Source organism: Argentina silus, assembly GCF_951799395.1.
Source record: "Argentina silus genome assembly, chromosome: 13".
Classification (NCBI taxonomy): domain Eukaryota; kingdom Metazoa; phylum Chordata; class Actinopteri; order Argentiniformes; family Argentinidae; genus Argentina; species Argentina silus.
In genome coordinates, this window is record NC_139667.1 from 12,237,324 (window position 1) to 12,251,828 (window position 14,505).

Below are 14,505 nucleotides of genomic sequence, written 5' to 3' on the forward strand. Positions count from 1 at the left end.
TGTGTGACAGTGTCATTTGGTGAGGTCCTTTCCACTGTTATCCAGCCACTGTACTGAGGGGAAGGGGTACCCTCCATGTGAGGTCAGGAGAAGCTCAAAACCACTGGGAGATGTTGTGAACTTCAGATGAGGCTCGTGGTAGACAGCTGAGAGAGGACATGGAGGTGAACATGAAAGAAGATGTTTTAACAAACTTTATTCAACACAATTATTAAGGGGTCTTAATAAGAGCAGTCCATAATTCACATTGACGATAAGCAAAAAGAGCTGTGATTACCTGCTACTTCTAGAAGTTATCTTTCTTGTAGGCTGCCCAGAAGTGTTCTCACAAAACAGATTCAGATAATTGCATTGGCTACTTACTGTCCAGCCAGGCAAAGTGGGCCCGCTTTCTAAAGTCTCCGCTGCTCACCAGATCCGTTAATGCCTTGCATGTAAAGGAGAGGGTCAGGTATGCAATATCCCCCTCTGAGAGGACCACCTTCAGACAGACCTCCTCCAAGACAACGTGTGGCATCTGAAGGGCAAATTGCATTTAAGTGTATTGCAAAGGTTGTTACTTTGACCAAGTCTAACCTATAGCAGAGCGCTTTTTGCGCTTTTGATACACCCACTCCTTTCGACATCCCCCCTCCTTTAGACACACCCACTCCTTTAGACACCCCCACTCCTTTAGACCCGCCCACTCCTTTCGACATCCCCCCTCCTTTCGACACCCCCCCCCCGCCCACTCCTCCCGGGATGCAGCATCCTATCGTTGGACGATTCGGGAATGCGCACGTTCCAGGCGTAACACTCGGGCTCGAGGAAGGATGAATGTTAATGTCAAAGATGGCGGCGGAGGGAGGAGGGAAGGAGATGAACGAAATTAAAACTCAGTTCACCACTCGGGAAGGTGTCTATAAACTCCTCACTCACTCCGAATATAGCCGCCCCAACAGGGTGCCTTTCAATTCCCAAGGCTCAAACCCCGTCAAAGTCTCGTTCGTCAACGTCAACGACCAGTCGGGCAACGGCGACAGGATCTGTTTCAATGTGGGCCGAGAGCTCTACTTCTACATCTACAAAGGCGTTAGAAAGGTAACTCAGCATGATGTGAAACTCTCAAACGATTTCTCTTTGCTGTGTCTTGAGTCAGAATGGGTTTGTGACTACAGGTCAGTGTTTTGTTTTTTTGTTCTCCTGTTTGCGATCAGAGCAAAGTGACAGCTAGTGACACTGTCAGGTACTCCCGAGTTGCCTTGCTAGCACTACTGGCTAGTTTGCTCTGCACAGCCCACCTCGTCCAAAGTGTTGTGGTTCTGCACCACACAACAAGCCAGCTGGCTAGCAAATGCTATCTTACTGACCCAACTCTAGTCTGACAGTGACAGCAAGCTAGGCCTTGACACCTGTCAACGCCCCAATGATGGACAGTTTTTACAGGTATAGCATGAGTGGCTCTCTGTCGGCAATTGCCTGTGACCTCAAAGTCCTGTACCTTCCACTACACGGCTTGGGAGGACGACGTTATTGCAGAGGGATGCTCTGGAGTGACTTGGCTATGCTAAGCTAGGCTAAGCTAGGCTAGGCTAAGTTTGACAGGTGGAAATGAAGCGTTGACGCGACGTTACTTGCGCAAGAATTGCACCGTCAGCCAGGGCATATTGGTGAAATGAGTTGGGCAACAAAGGTGCGTTGTTTCTTGACAAGTCAGTCACATGCGGATGTTTTCACTATGACTTCATGTAGTCTAAATGCTAGGCGTCTCCAGTGCCAGATAGGCTGTCAACGACAGAAGGTGATCAGGAAATGCATGATGACTCACCTGACGTGATGCTGTCCACTCTGGGCCAAGAGTTGATTATGCAGCAAGTGTAGGGCTGTGGGTGCTAGATCCTCATGTTTCTTCTATAGACATATGAACACATATTGATATGAAAATATATATGTACGATTCTATATTGCGTTCCATTCATTACAATGAGCCCCGTCCTCCCATGTCTGCCTCCACCAGCCTCCCCTGGTATGGACTATACCAGGGCCAGAACTGCTAAAGCTTCTGCAAACTTATTTGGGAGGGGAGTAGGACTCGGCTGAGGCCAAGGGACAGATAGCTGACCGGACACTTCATGCTCCAGGAGGAATTGATATCTACTCTGAAGGCTGGTTTCCCGGCCACAGATTAAGCCTAATCCTAGACCTACAATGTGTCTTCAGTGAACCACGATGTGTCTTTCCACTTGAAGTAGGGTGTGAACCAGTAACCACTGTGAATGCTGTGGTGCTGGTTAACTGTGGCCCTTGAGCATTTTGGATACAGCTGAAACCTCAAAACCGCTATGTTATTATTCCCTTTGTTATTATGTCAACACAGTGTTTGGGGGTTTGGAAGCTATTAGGCCTTCAGGTGGCAAATCTAGCTTATTGCTCTTTCGCCTTATGTTGAGTTGTCTCTTTCCCTCAGGGTCTCTAGGTGGAGGAACCTCTGTTGATAGTCAATAACAAGCCCCTCGAGACACTGTCATACTTTAAGTCTGTGAAATCAGGTGGATATGAGAGCCTTTGATGACTTCTGATTCGTAAAGCGTCTAAAAAGCCTTTGATTTGACCGTAATAGATCCGGAAGACGCTGTAATGGAACCCCTTTGTGAAATGCTTTCATCTGCCGCCATATTGTTGGAATACTGTGGCGTGACTCTGCGCTCATAACATTTGTTTCATTGCTGTGAAATGACATTTATTCTCCCTATTTTGTACATCAATTGATGCTTTGATCTGAGATGTAATCAAGAGCAGGAAACATGATGCAGGCAGCATTTGAAAAGGTTACTTACTGCCCTATTAGCTAACTCTCTCTCTCTCTTTCATTCTCTCTGTGTGTGTGCGTGTGTGTGTGTGTATTGTGCGTCATCCTCGCAGGCGGCTGACCTGAGCAAGCCTATAGACAAGAGGATCTACAAGGGAACACAGCCCACGTGTCATGACTTCAACCACCTCACTGCCACGGCGGAGAGCGTGTCCCTGCTGGTGGGCTTCTCCGCCGGCCAGGTCCAGCTCATCGACCCCATCAAGAAGGAGACTAGCAAGCTTTTCAATGAGGAAGTAAGTCTGGCCTGGGGACGAGGGGAGAGTCCCCTATCTCAGAACTGTTTTTTTTCCAGCCATTCAAAGTCGTCTAGGGTACATTTTAATCTTTTGTGTCTGTCTGTCTGTCTTTTTTTGTTTTTGGAAAGATTGTTATTTAATTTGCGATTTGATTATTTGCTGTGAAGAAAACCAACACAGATTATATAAATGTCAAAGGAATTTAATCACTGTAATCAAATGTAACATTTTGGACATACTTTTATCCTGAAAAGCTCTTTGTTGCATACATGAATACAATTACAATTTGACATTTTCCTCCTCCTCCCCCTTCCTCTCTCTCTCTCTCTCTCTCCCTCCCAACCACTTCCGACCCCCAGAGACTAATAGACAAGTCCAGAGTGACGTGTGTGAAATGGGTCCCAGGCTCAGAGAGTCTCTTCCTGGTGTCCCACTCCAGTGGGAACCTGTACCTGTACAACGTGGAGCACACCTGTGGCACCACGGCCCCTCACTACCAGCTGCTCAAGCAGGGGGACACCTACGCCGTCCACACCTGCAAGAGCAAGTCCACACGCAACCCCCTGCTCAAATGGACTGTGGGCGAGGGGGCGCTCAACGAGTTTGCCTTCTCCCCCGACGGGAAGTTCCTGGCCTGCGTGAGCCAAGACGGCTTCCTACGGGTGTTCAACTTCGATGCAGTGGAGCTGCACGGGACCATGAAAAGCTACTTTGGGGGGCTGCTGTGTGTGTGCTGGAGCCCGGACGGGAAGTACATCGTAGCGGGCGGCGAGGACGACCTCGTGACCGTGTGGTCGTTTCTGGACTGCAGGGTGATTGCGCGCGGTCACGGACACAAGTCGTGGGTCAGCGTGGTGGCATTTGACCACTACACGACTAGCGTGGAGGAATCAGACCCCATGGAGTTCAGCGGTAGCGACGAGGACTTCCAGGACCAGATCCACTTCGGCCGGGACCGGGCCAACAGCACGCAGTCGCGCCTCTCCAAACGCAACTCCACGGACAGTCGGGCGGTGAGCGTCACGTACAGGTTTGGCTCTGTAGGCCAGGATACTCAGCTGTGCTTGTGGGACCTCACAGAAGACATCCTCTTCCCCCACCTCCCCCTGTCCCGGACAAGAACACACACCAATGTCATGAACGCTACCAGCCCCCCAGCGGGAGGGGGAGGGGGTGGTGTCGGGGGAGGAGGGGGCGGGGGAAGTAGTAGTGGTGGTGGTGGTGGTGGTGGGGGGGGCACGGTAATAACGACGACGACAACAACAACAACAACAACAACAACGAGTAATACCCCTAGTACTAACGGCAACAACAGTGGCGCCAACACGCCCGGTAACTCCCTCCCTACGCCCCTGCCTCGCTCCAACAGCCTGCCCCACTCGGCCGCCTCCACGGCCAACAACAGCAAGGGCGGCGGAGGCGGTGGCGGTGTCATGGACAGCGCCATCGCCACGGGCGTCAGCAAGTTCGCCACGCTCTCCCTCCACGACCGCAAGGAGCGGCACCACGAGAAGGACCACAAACGCAACCACAGCATGGGCCACATCAGCAGCAAGAGCAGCGACAAGCTCAACATGCTCACCAAAACCAAAACGGACCCCGCTAAGACTCTGGGGACCCTCCTCTGCCCGCGCATGGAGGACGTGCCCCTGCTGGAGCCCCTCATCTGTAAGAAGATAGCCCACGAGAGACTGACTGTACTGATATTTCTTGAGGACTGTATAGTGACAGCTTGTCAGGAGGGATTTATTTGCACTTGGGCGCGGCCTGGCAAAGTGGTAAGTTCTTTTTGAATAGAAACACGTGGGGGAGTGCTGCGACTGTGGGCTTAGTCTCCATCACACCTTTTGCATTTGTCTTTGTAGTCTCGTAAAAAAAAAAAAAAGCAGTTGGTTTCAGAACACTGTGGCAGGGCAGGGACCCATTTTGGAACGTTACTATAAGTGTGGACATTTTGGAACAGCATTATGAGGACAGGTATACTACTACTACTACTACTACTACTACTGCTACTAATGCTACTACAGTACAACACTATCTTCAGTAAATGAGAATGGAGGTTTCCCTGCACCTGCAGTACTTACTTCTACACATCTCAAAGTGTGTGTGTGTGTGTGTGTGTGTGTGTGTGTGTGTGTGTGTGTGTGTGTGTGTGTGTGTGTGTGTGTGTGTGTGTGTACGTTCGTCAGCCACCCCCATGCAAGGCCCATAAAGTATGAAATGGTGTATGGTCAGAAAGTTATGTACAATCAAGTCACCTCTTGCCCTTGGATAAGTAAGTGCCCTTAGGTACAGTAGCCCTCCCTGTCAGTGGACAGAAGACGTTGATCCCTATTGAGCGTATGTTGAGTATTGTATTGGCTCTCGACTATCTCACAACACACAGCACAAATCATCTGAGTCTGCACACACCCACCTGTTAAACCTTCACACTCAAAACAAGCCTCTGTATTTGCCAAACAACATTCTGTGCATTTCTAAACAGAATGGTCAAGTTCCAGGTGACCTACCGTGCAGTTAGGCGGGGCAGATCAGCAGATTGCTATGTCATATTGATGCGGTTCTTGAGATGGTCAACACTTATCCAGGTGCTGGGAGATCTGATAATCAGCACATCGTGACTGCAATGTTGGCAACCTAGGCCCAGAATTTAAAAACGTTTAATATAGGTCATTCTGGTTATTCATCCAGATTATTTGTTGCTATCCAGGATCAGATCTATCTGGCAGATTTTGAGTTGTATGGGGGGGGGGGGAGGAGAGAGAATCAGCCTTCTTAGCAAAAAAAGATTCCAGATCATTCTGATCCAGATTAAAAGTTTTGAAATGTTGGGCTCTGGGGTGCAACCAGTCACTGCATCCACTTTGACTGGCTGCTGTACACCATCAGGTCCACTGAAGGGCAGGGCGGTGGGGGACACAGGGGTTGATGATTTTGTTGCTTTGTAAACTTTCCCAATGCAAATCTCCTTGTTTTCCTTTTCCAGGGTTTATTGTCATCCCAAAACCAAGCCAGCTCTCCCAGTGGAACTGTAGTATAGACCCAATATTTCTGCTGCTAAGAAAACCCCTGCATCACACCAGAGTCTGATGCTGCTCTTCATCCTCGCAAAGCATTGCAAGAGTTTTTCTTTTTTTCTCCCCCTCCCCCCCCTTCCCCCTTCCCCCTCCCCTCCCCCCCCCCCCCTCCCCCCCCCCCCCCCCCCCCTTCTCTTATTTCCTTTTCTGTTATCTTTTCTTTTTTTGGTTCCACTCACATGGTCTGAGACCTAAGAGTGTGTTGGAGGTCTTCTTCTGATACACAGATGGAGAGAAAGGGTGTGGTGCAATGTTGGACAGTGTCTTTCTGGAATTTTAAAATGTTTTAAATCGTGTGTCTTCTCCTTTTTTCGCTCTCACACATCTCACGAGACAGTTTCTTTCTTTTTTTTTGGGAGGGAATTCAAGCTTGGCTTAGTTAGATGCAAATCAGTTAAACGTGGCTTGTGATTAAAGGGATAGTTCACCCATCTTTCTGAATTGTTAAACCTTTTGCCTTTTTTACCTTGGAAGTAGGCTGTGGGCCAGGAGTGACTGACTAAAATATGACTTTTGGGTACACTATCCCTTAAAGACCAAGCGTGTGGCATCCAAGGATTTGCTTCCATCCAAATTCATAACATTTTTATTTTTTTCTTGAATAAAATCGCCATTAAGAACTTTGCACTGATTTTGTTAGTTGTTTTTGTTTAATTGTTTGTTTTGTAACTACTTTAATGGAACAAAAACACGGAGAGGTTGGAGGGTGGCCTTGATGCACTCGGCTTTATCATCCTCAGTCTTGAAACCTGAATCTAGAAAGCTGGATGCGGCAATCATACTAGAATTCTTTTTCTTTTTTTTTTTTTTAAGAAAATTTGTTTGCACTTAAAAAAAAAAAAAAAAAAAAAGTTTATTAGAAGTAAATGGCTTTACATTTTGGGTGCGCAAGAAAAACGGACAGCTATTAGGTGGAGAAATTATGAATTGATAGATTAAAACCTTTGTGTCTATTGAGCATTTATTTTAATATTATTTCAGATTAAAAGTCTGCTCTGTATCATATGTATAATATTGTAATTCAGTGATTGATGGGGCAAAAGCAAACGATAATTACTCTAGCGGAAGTTTTGTCATCATTTAAGGAAATAGTGATAGGCCTATTTCTTCTAAAGCAGAAAATATACATATTATTAATAATATTAAAAAAAAATGTTGAATATGCAGGTTTTTTCTTTTTTCCTTTGCCCTTGTTCAAAACTTGCCCAGATGTATTTTGATATGAAGGAGATTTGTTTTTAAATGCTCTATTTTCCAGGATGGAAATGCTTACAGAATCATTAAATGTGCAGAATTTATACAGAGAAGCTGTCAACTCTGTTGTATCCCATATATGAAGCTCAGGAAGCCTTTCAGACTTAGAAACAAATAACAACAGTTAATATTTCGCTTACCAACAGCAACGCTATTCTATGTGACGCTAAGTACAGTAACACACCCACTAGGAACCAGTAGGTTTTGAAGTTAAAAACCAGTAGGACCTTTATCCGTGTGACACTATTAAAAGTTTTAATGTACCCTCTATTGTGACTACCAATCATTGTTGATGCCATGATGAAGAGTTCCAATGCCTCCAAACTAACCGGGGAAAGTAAAGGATGGTGAAGTGAATATATTTTTGATTAATGTGGTTAACATTTTACATTTCACACTTTTATTCTTCATTAAAAAAAAACATATGGTTCTATTGCACTTGTGTTTGTTACTGATATGTGTTTGTCAAATTATTGTGCAGATTCATTAAGTAAACAGCTTGGGTTAGGAGTATATGTGTTTACTTTGTGGCCATAAAGATAACATACATATGAAACATACACCTTGACTCTGCTGGTCCCATATGTACAATAAAGTGCAGATATGGTTAATTTTTATGTGCACACATAAACACTACTTTAGCTAAATATCCCATACAGTAGTAGTCATGTTTTACAGGACTATGGCCTTGGATGTAGTCGTCATATTGAACAGGACTATTGTCCCAGACACTAGTAGTCATGTACAGGATTATTGCCCCAGACAGTACAGTAGTAGTCATATTGAACAGGACTATTGTCCCAGACACTAGTAGTCATGTACAGGATTATTGCCCCAGACAGTACAGTAGTAGTCATGTTGAACAGGACTATTGCCCCAGACAGTACAGTAGTAATCATGTTGTACAGGACTATTGCCCCAGACACTAATAGTCATGTTGAACAGGACTATTGTCCCAGACACTAGTAGTCATGTACAGGACTATTGCCCCAGACAGTACAGTAGTAGTCATGTTGAACAGGACTATTGCCCCAGACAGTACAGTAGTAATCATGTTGTACAGGACTATTGCCCCAGACACTAATAGTCATGTTGAACAGGACTATTGCCCCAGACACTAGTAGTCATGTTGTACAGGACTATTGCCCCAGACACTAGTAGTCATGTTGTACGGGTCTATCGCCTTGGATGTAATCGTCATGTTGTACAAGACTATTGATGGACTATTGCCTTGGATGTCACTGGGGATATGTCAGGTACTGAAAGACTATTGTGATCATATCACAAAAGTGATGCACTTGGAGTAAACAAGACTGATTTCTCAAAACAATCAAAATTGATAAAGCACCAGGTTTCACAATTTAGTATAATAATTAACTAGTATGTTAAATCAAGTCATCAAAGTGAAGGTGTGAATATATGGTAAACCAATAAATTCACACCTTCATGTTGAAGTCTTGATTAAACATGGCAGAGCTAAGTCTCCCTTGACATTCTAGGTTGTCATCTGAGTGGTGTAATTAGCTCTATTGTGTTAACAGTTGTAAAATTACACACCTAATTTAGTTTAGGCTATGGCTGGGTTAATAGCTAATACAATCTCATTAAGATAACACCCACACTGACAGTCAAATACACTTTGGGAGTCATCACATTGTATTTCATGTGCAGACATTCTGAGGGGCTACAAATATGAAAGCCTAGTAATTATTGCTAAGGTAACACAACACTGTTATTCATTTTGTTTGCATTGCTCTCCAGAAGGCAGCGATCGGCTTTGTTCAAACAATGTTTTCTTAGTAACATTTCAAACAAGCAGATAAGAGTATTTACAGTTGTACAGGTCTGTCTTGTTCCCCAGAAACTTCACAAGTCTTGATGAGGAAGGTTTTGGCTGTCAGTGTCAGAAGCCACCACGTTTTCTCTCCAGAGGGGGCATGTAGTAGGTCTTATAAGCAGAGCGGTGTGACTCTTCTCTGGGCTGGGGACACACACACACGCAGGCCCATTGTTAGCAATGCATAGCGATTCTATTGAGAGACATCATTTTTCTGACATCAGAGGGCTCTTTCTCCACCTGCAATACAGCACACTTTCATCCCTACAGACGCCAAGATTGAGGACCATTTCAATTTCAATCGACTCAACACTCGAAGTTCAATTCAATTCAATTCAAAATCCTTGAGGAAAAAACAATCGGCTTAGTTTCAATTCACACCTGTCCTTGAGTGTTGAGTGAACTGACGGCCAGGCTGTGAGTCGCGTCCTGTGTGTGTGCGTTTACCTTAGTCAACCGCGAGTGGCACTTCTTGGATGTGATGGCGGGCAGGGAGCCCCGGTGAGAGAGGGTGAGGGCTGGCATGGTGGACACAGTGGGGTAGATCTGCGGAGCGGGCACTACCACGTTGAGTTTGGGCAGTTCCACTGGGTAATGCGGCCCGTTGCGTCGGGGGAGAGGCTCGGCAACGTGTTTTATGTTGTGCTGCGAAGAAGGAAATGACGATTAGGCCATCACCATAAAGCATTTCCCTTCAAAAATGGCTCCTCAATCACGGGATTTCTGTGGAGCGTTTTATAGCGTGCTGCAAAAGATAAAGCAATATTAGGCCCTAACAATAAGATGTCTACTTATTTATTTCTACTTGTGTTTTATGACATTTCATTATTCCGAATACAGCAATGTTTCTCCTGACTAAGAAGCTGTGACATGAGGTTCACTCTCCATAGCAGTGGAGGTAGACATTGGAGGACGGGGCTCATTGTAATGCACGGAATGGAATGAGGAATTCCTCATTCCGTTCCGTGCATTACAATGAGGCCGTCCTCTGGTTTCTGCCTCCACCAGCCTCCCCTGCTCCATAGTTGTTTATACTTGAGGTAAAATGCTGTCTGTCTCACCTGCCTCCTACTCTGTCTGGCCACGCGCCACAGCTGATCCACAGAGCTGGGCGTGCTGCTGCCTTCCCCTCCCTCTACCGTCCCGATGGCCCTGCGCAGACTGTCAGCTCTCCTCTCAGCCAGTCTGAGACACCGACCCCAGGAGGAGGAGGAGGAGGAGGAGGAGGAGAAAAGACAACACTCATGAAAACGCTAACATTTTTCGGAAACTTTTCTTGCAAGATACAGGCAAGGACTGTGTTATGGTTCATAGTCCTTGTTTAGAATACTAACTGTGTGTGCATGTGTGTGTGTGCATGCGTGCGTGCGTGCGTGTGTGTACGTGCATGCGTGGGTTCCGGGGCCTACCGTAGTTCCCTGAAGTATGCGTGCTGCAGCGCGGCCCGGGCGCTGATGCGTTCGCCGGGGTCGTAGGCCAGCATCTGGTAGAGCAGAGACAGGCCTGGGGCGGAGCAGGTGGGGATCAGCTGGGAGATACCACAGCCCTTCTTAGGAGGGAAGTCAAAACGGATCGCCCTGGACCTGTCAGACATCAGACACAACACTGAGGACACATCCGTCTACAGAACATACATTAGACATTGGTTCTGTGGGCTGGGTCTCAATACGATGTCATTGCTCCCTGTCCTCCTTTCCTTCATGACCTCTCGTAGGTGATAGGATTTCAACATATTGCATCCGCTTCTCAAGCGATTGACATAGCCTTGGTTTCTTTTTTTATTTCCAAACGCAATTCCGATGTAGTCAGAATTCCAAAACTTACTGCTTGAACTTTTGAAGCATGCTGGTGTCAGGTGTCCCCAACACATCATGAATCTTGGCAACCTGATCCAACTCGTTGGTTCCAGGAAACAGGGGTTTGAGACTGAAACACAATCATGATCATCTGTGGCATACAGGCTTATCTGCATATCATTTGTTTATGTCTGTGCCCTGTGGCCACAGCTGTGACTGGAAGAACATCACACCAGAACACCAGACTAGAGTAGAGTAGTCCCTGATATTTTAATAGAATAAACATGTCCAGCGCTCAAAAACACATGTGGTTATCTTTTTCTTTTTCTTTTTAATTTACATCATACACATCAGCTGAGAGATGCACTGTACTACTGTACCAGATGATGTAAACAATTACAGATGGCTAGAACGCACAAACACACAGTACAGTACGAGCTACTTCTCTGTATTCATCCATCGCAGCCACATGTCGGAGGAAGGGCTCGTTGCAATGCATGGAATGGAATGAGGAATGGTATCAAACACGAGTGTTTGATACCATTCCTCATTCAATTGCATGCATTACAATGAGCCCGTTCTCCAATTTCTACCTCCACCAGCTTCCCCTGCTTCATGTACTGTACCTGATGATCTCATAGAAGACACATCCAGCACTCCACATGTCCATCTTGAGGGAGTAGTAGCCGTCTGTGAGGAGACACTCTGGGGCTCTGTACCAGCGCGTGGAGATGTACTCTGTGTACGGAGGTTTGGAGTACACACTCCTGCACGAGCCAAAGTCTCCCAGCTTCAGGACATCGTGCTACGTCATAGACGTGACATCATGCATGTTTTAAAATACGGTATGTAACAGTCACAATTATTATTATTATTATTATTAACTATTATTATTAGAAATCAGGGGTTTAACTTACTCTGATCAGAATGTTCTCAGGCTTGACATCTCGGTGGAAGATCCCAATGCTGTAGCAAGAGAGGACAAGTGTTATACAACCCCTATATGTATATATGTATATATATGTATGTGGCAAACCTTAAACATACTCTATCACCCAACCATACAGTAAATCTATTTGCAGAAAGAAAAGAGAAGGAAATCATGTATTTTATGAACAGGGTCCAGCGCACACAGAGGATGCAGTACGCCATGCATGTGATTCAGTATTTTCATGCCTACCTGTGCATATGCTCCAGTGACTTGCACAGTTGGTACATGTAGTGCTTGATTTTACTCTCTGGTAAAGGATGCTGCCTCCCTGGAAAAGAGACACAAGTCAGACATGAACAGGTACGGTAAGGTTCTTATGGACAGGGTAACTGACATTATATTACAGTATATTGACACAGATACGGTTGTTAGTAGGGGAGGTAGAAATCGGAGGACGGGCTCATTGTAATGCATGATACCATCCCTCATTCCGTTCCATGCATTCCATCCAATGAGCCCGTCCTCTGATTTCTACTTCCACCCAGCCTCCACCGGCTGTTGAATTCCCAGTTCTTGAATTCCCAATAGTTGTTTTTATTTATTTTATTTTATTTATTTATGTGTTTATTTAAGGTCGTGGAACTGACCTCGTATGAACTCATAAATGTTCATCTCCATCAGCTCACATATTAAGGACAGGGATCCCGTCTCGTCGTCACTAGAACACAACAGGGGTCAGGATAACATTGTCATCGTACAAAAGACATACCCTCACTATAGGCCATTATACAGTTCAGGTTTCACATGGAAGAGAAAGAGAAGGCCATAGGTGCATTGTACTCACAATATCAACTCATGCAGCTGAACGATGTTTGGGTGTGGGCACAGTTTCTTCATCGCCTGGACTTCCCGCAGGTTGTTAGCCTGATCCCGACTGCAAACAAAATAGCAGGTATGGACAACTTGTAAAAAGAAATGGTGTTGCTGTAGACTATGATAACTCACCACCACACCTGGTTAATGTGAACAACATCACACTATGCTGTCTGGTCTTCAGTTCACCACTTCTTTACAGGAGCTCTGTCTATTTGTTTATATTCCACAAATGGAGGTGCACCGCCATTTCACTGTCAATCCGATTAAACCAATAGGAGTGTCACAGTACAGTAGCTGGATATCATAGACAAATGTTTCCAATCAGTGCACAAAAGAAGCTTCAACAGGTATCTCCGCTGACCTAAAGCTTATCTAGACAAGGTCATGGCCTGGGTATGGTGTCACCCAATAGGATAGTTAAAACTAGGGGGTGTCATGCAGCTGGCTCTAGTTACAAGGGTCTAAAGCACACAGAGGATGCAGGACACCATGCATGTGAAGACAGCACACCTGGTAACCTGATGAAGTTAGCGAAGCATAACTTACAAAAAGCATGACAGGTATGGACATTGTTACCTGTTAAGGGACTCCTTCATCGTTTTACACGCGTAATACTTTCCATCTTTGAGGCTTTGAGCCTTCACCACCTCAGAAAACGTCCCCTCTCCAATTTTCTTTATTATTTTGTAATCTGCATCACATAAAAAAAGGAGATGATGTATGCCATGTGGACTTGCTCACCTGTGCAATGCTTGTTACAATGTAACAACATGCTGTTATTAATATGAACTTTGACAACACGACAAAAAAAAGAAAGACAACTTGCATTGCAGAAAACGCCTGTTTAGATATAATTATGTTCTATATGGAATGCATTAACGGACATTAAAGTTATATTTGCGTAAAGAGTATATAGTTTATCAAGAGATTTTTCAAGAATAACGGGCAACAACCTGTCTTAAAAAGAGCTAGCAGAAAACGTGCAAGGCATTCACTTGACAGGTCGAGATCCCTGCGCTGGTAAACTTACTATCCATTCTTCAAAGTCTTCACTGGATAGAAGTAGATTATCCATAATAAGTATATTTGAATAGGACATTACGATGCTGTCATAGCACTGTCTCGGTGTGGCAAGCTAGCGAACTGATCAAACTGCGAACAACCAAAAAGAAAAAGGCAGGGGAAAAACACGCCTTTAGCATTAGCCATGTTAGCGGTGGCCGTCTCCTTGGTAACCAGGCACGCCTCACCCTGAACTCTGACCCGAGGTAGAAACGAGCCTGTACCTCCTGGCTATCCATTTCTGACAGTGACAGGGGACTCACTGTTCACGTTAAACCATTGAGTTTAACCACCAAAATACAGTAGGCCTTAATATACCTGAACATAACATAACAATGAACCACATTGTGTCTAATATTACCGAAATTGCATGAAACATTTACACATATAATAAAACATGCCTGGCCTCGTGGAAATATTGCAATTGAGCAAAGGCAATGAATATAAAAAAAGAAGCGAAATCTCACCCTTTTTCAAAAGATGGTTGCTCAGAGCAAGCTCAGATCTTTTTCGATTGTGCCGTGATGGATTATTTTTGTAAACGTCCATGGAACCTCTTCTTTTCCTTTCGATGTTAGGTGCATC

At 45.2% G+C, this 14,505-nt stretch overlaps 2 protein-coding genes across 2 annotated transcripts; one reads left to right on the forward strand and one right to left on the reverse strand.

Annotated features, from left to right (window-relative positions):
• Positions 1-809: 809 nt before the first annotated feature.
• wdr20a (WD repeat domain 20a) lies at positions 810-6,239 on the forward strand. The gene is made up of 4 exons (XM_083682830.1): positions 810-1,080; positions 2,902-3,084; positions 3,447-4,865; positions 6,074-6,239. Exons 1-4 carry the CDS (start codon positions 817-819, stop codon positions 6,125-6,127), a joined length of 1,920 nt encoding a protein of 639 aa, XP_083538956.1. The 5' UTR covers positions 810-816; the 3' UTR covers positions 6,128-6,239.
• A 2,259-nt stretch (positions 6,240-8,498) lies between these two features.
• Positions 8,499-13,998, reverse strand: mok (MOK protein kinase). Its single transcript, XM_083683186.1, has 12 exons — positions 13,889-13,998; positions 13,435-13,549; positions 12,827-12,916; positions 12,630-12,700; positions 12,232-12,310; positions 11,969-12,017; positions 11,678-11,856; positions 11,080-11,181; positions 10,665-10,838; positions 10,317-10,440; positions 9,703-9,900; positions 8,499-9,399 (listed from the first exon to the last, which is right to left on the reverse strand). Exons 1-12 carry the CDS (start codon positions 13,893-13,895, stop codon positions 9,322-9,324), a joined length of 1,266 nt encoding a protein of 421 aa, XP_083539312.1. The 5' UTR covers positions 13,896-13,998; the 3' UTR covers positions 8,499-9,321.
• Positions 13,999-14,505: the final 507 nt, after the last annotated feature.

What these genes read in the sequence shown, in the direction of transcription:
- mok (XM_083683186.1), bottom strand. An exon ending in CATTTATGAGTTCATACGAG is followed by an intron (nt 12,311 to 12,629) that starts GTCAGTTCCACG and finishes TCTCTTTTCCAG; the next exon opens with GGAGGCAGCATCCTTTACCA. An exon ending in GCATACTTCAGGGAACTACG is followed by an intron (nt 10,441 to 10,664) that starts GTAGGCCCCGGA and finishes TCGGTGTCTCAG; the next exon opens with ACTGGCTGAGAGGAGAGCTG.
- wdr20a (XM_083682830.1), top strand. Translation starts at nt 817, where the DNA reads ATGTTAATGTCAAAGATGGCGGCGGAGGGAGGAGGGAAGGAGATGAAC. An exon ending in TCTACAAAGGCGTTAGAAAG is followed by an intron (nt 1,081 to 2,901) that starts GTAACTCAGCAT and finishes TCATCCTCGCAG; the next exon opens with GCGGCTGACCTGAGCAAGCC. An exon ending in GCAAGCTTTTCAATGAGGAA is followed by an intron (nt 3,085 to 3,446) that starts GTAAGTCTGGCC and finishes TCCGACCCCCAG; the next exon opens with AGACTAATAGACAAGTCCAG.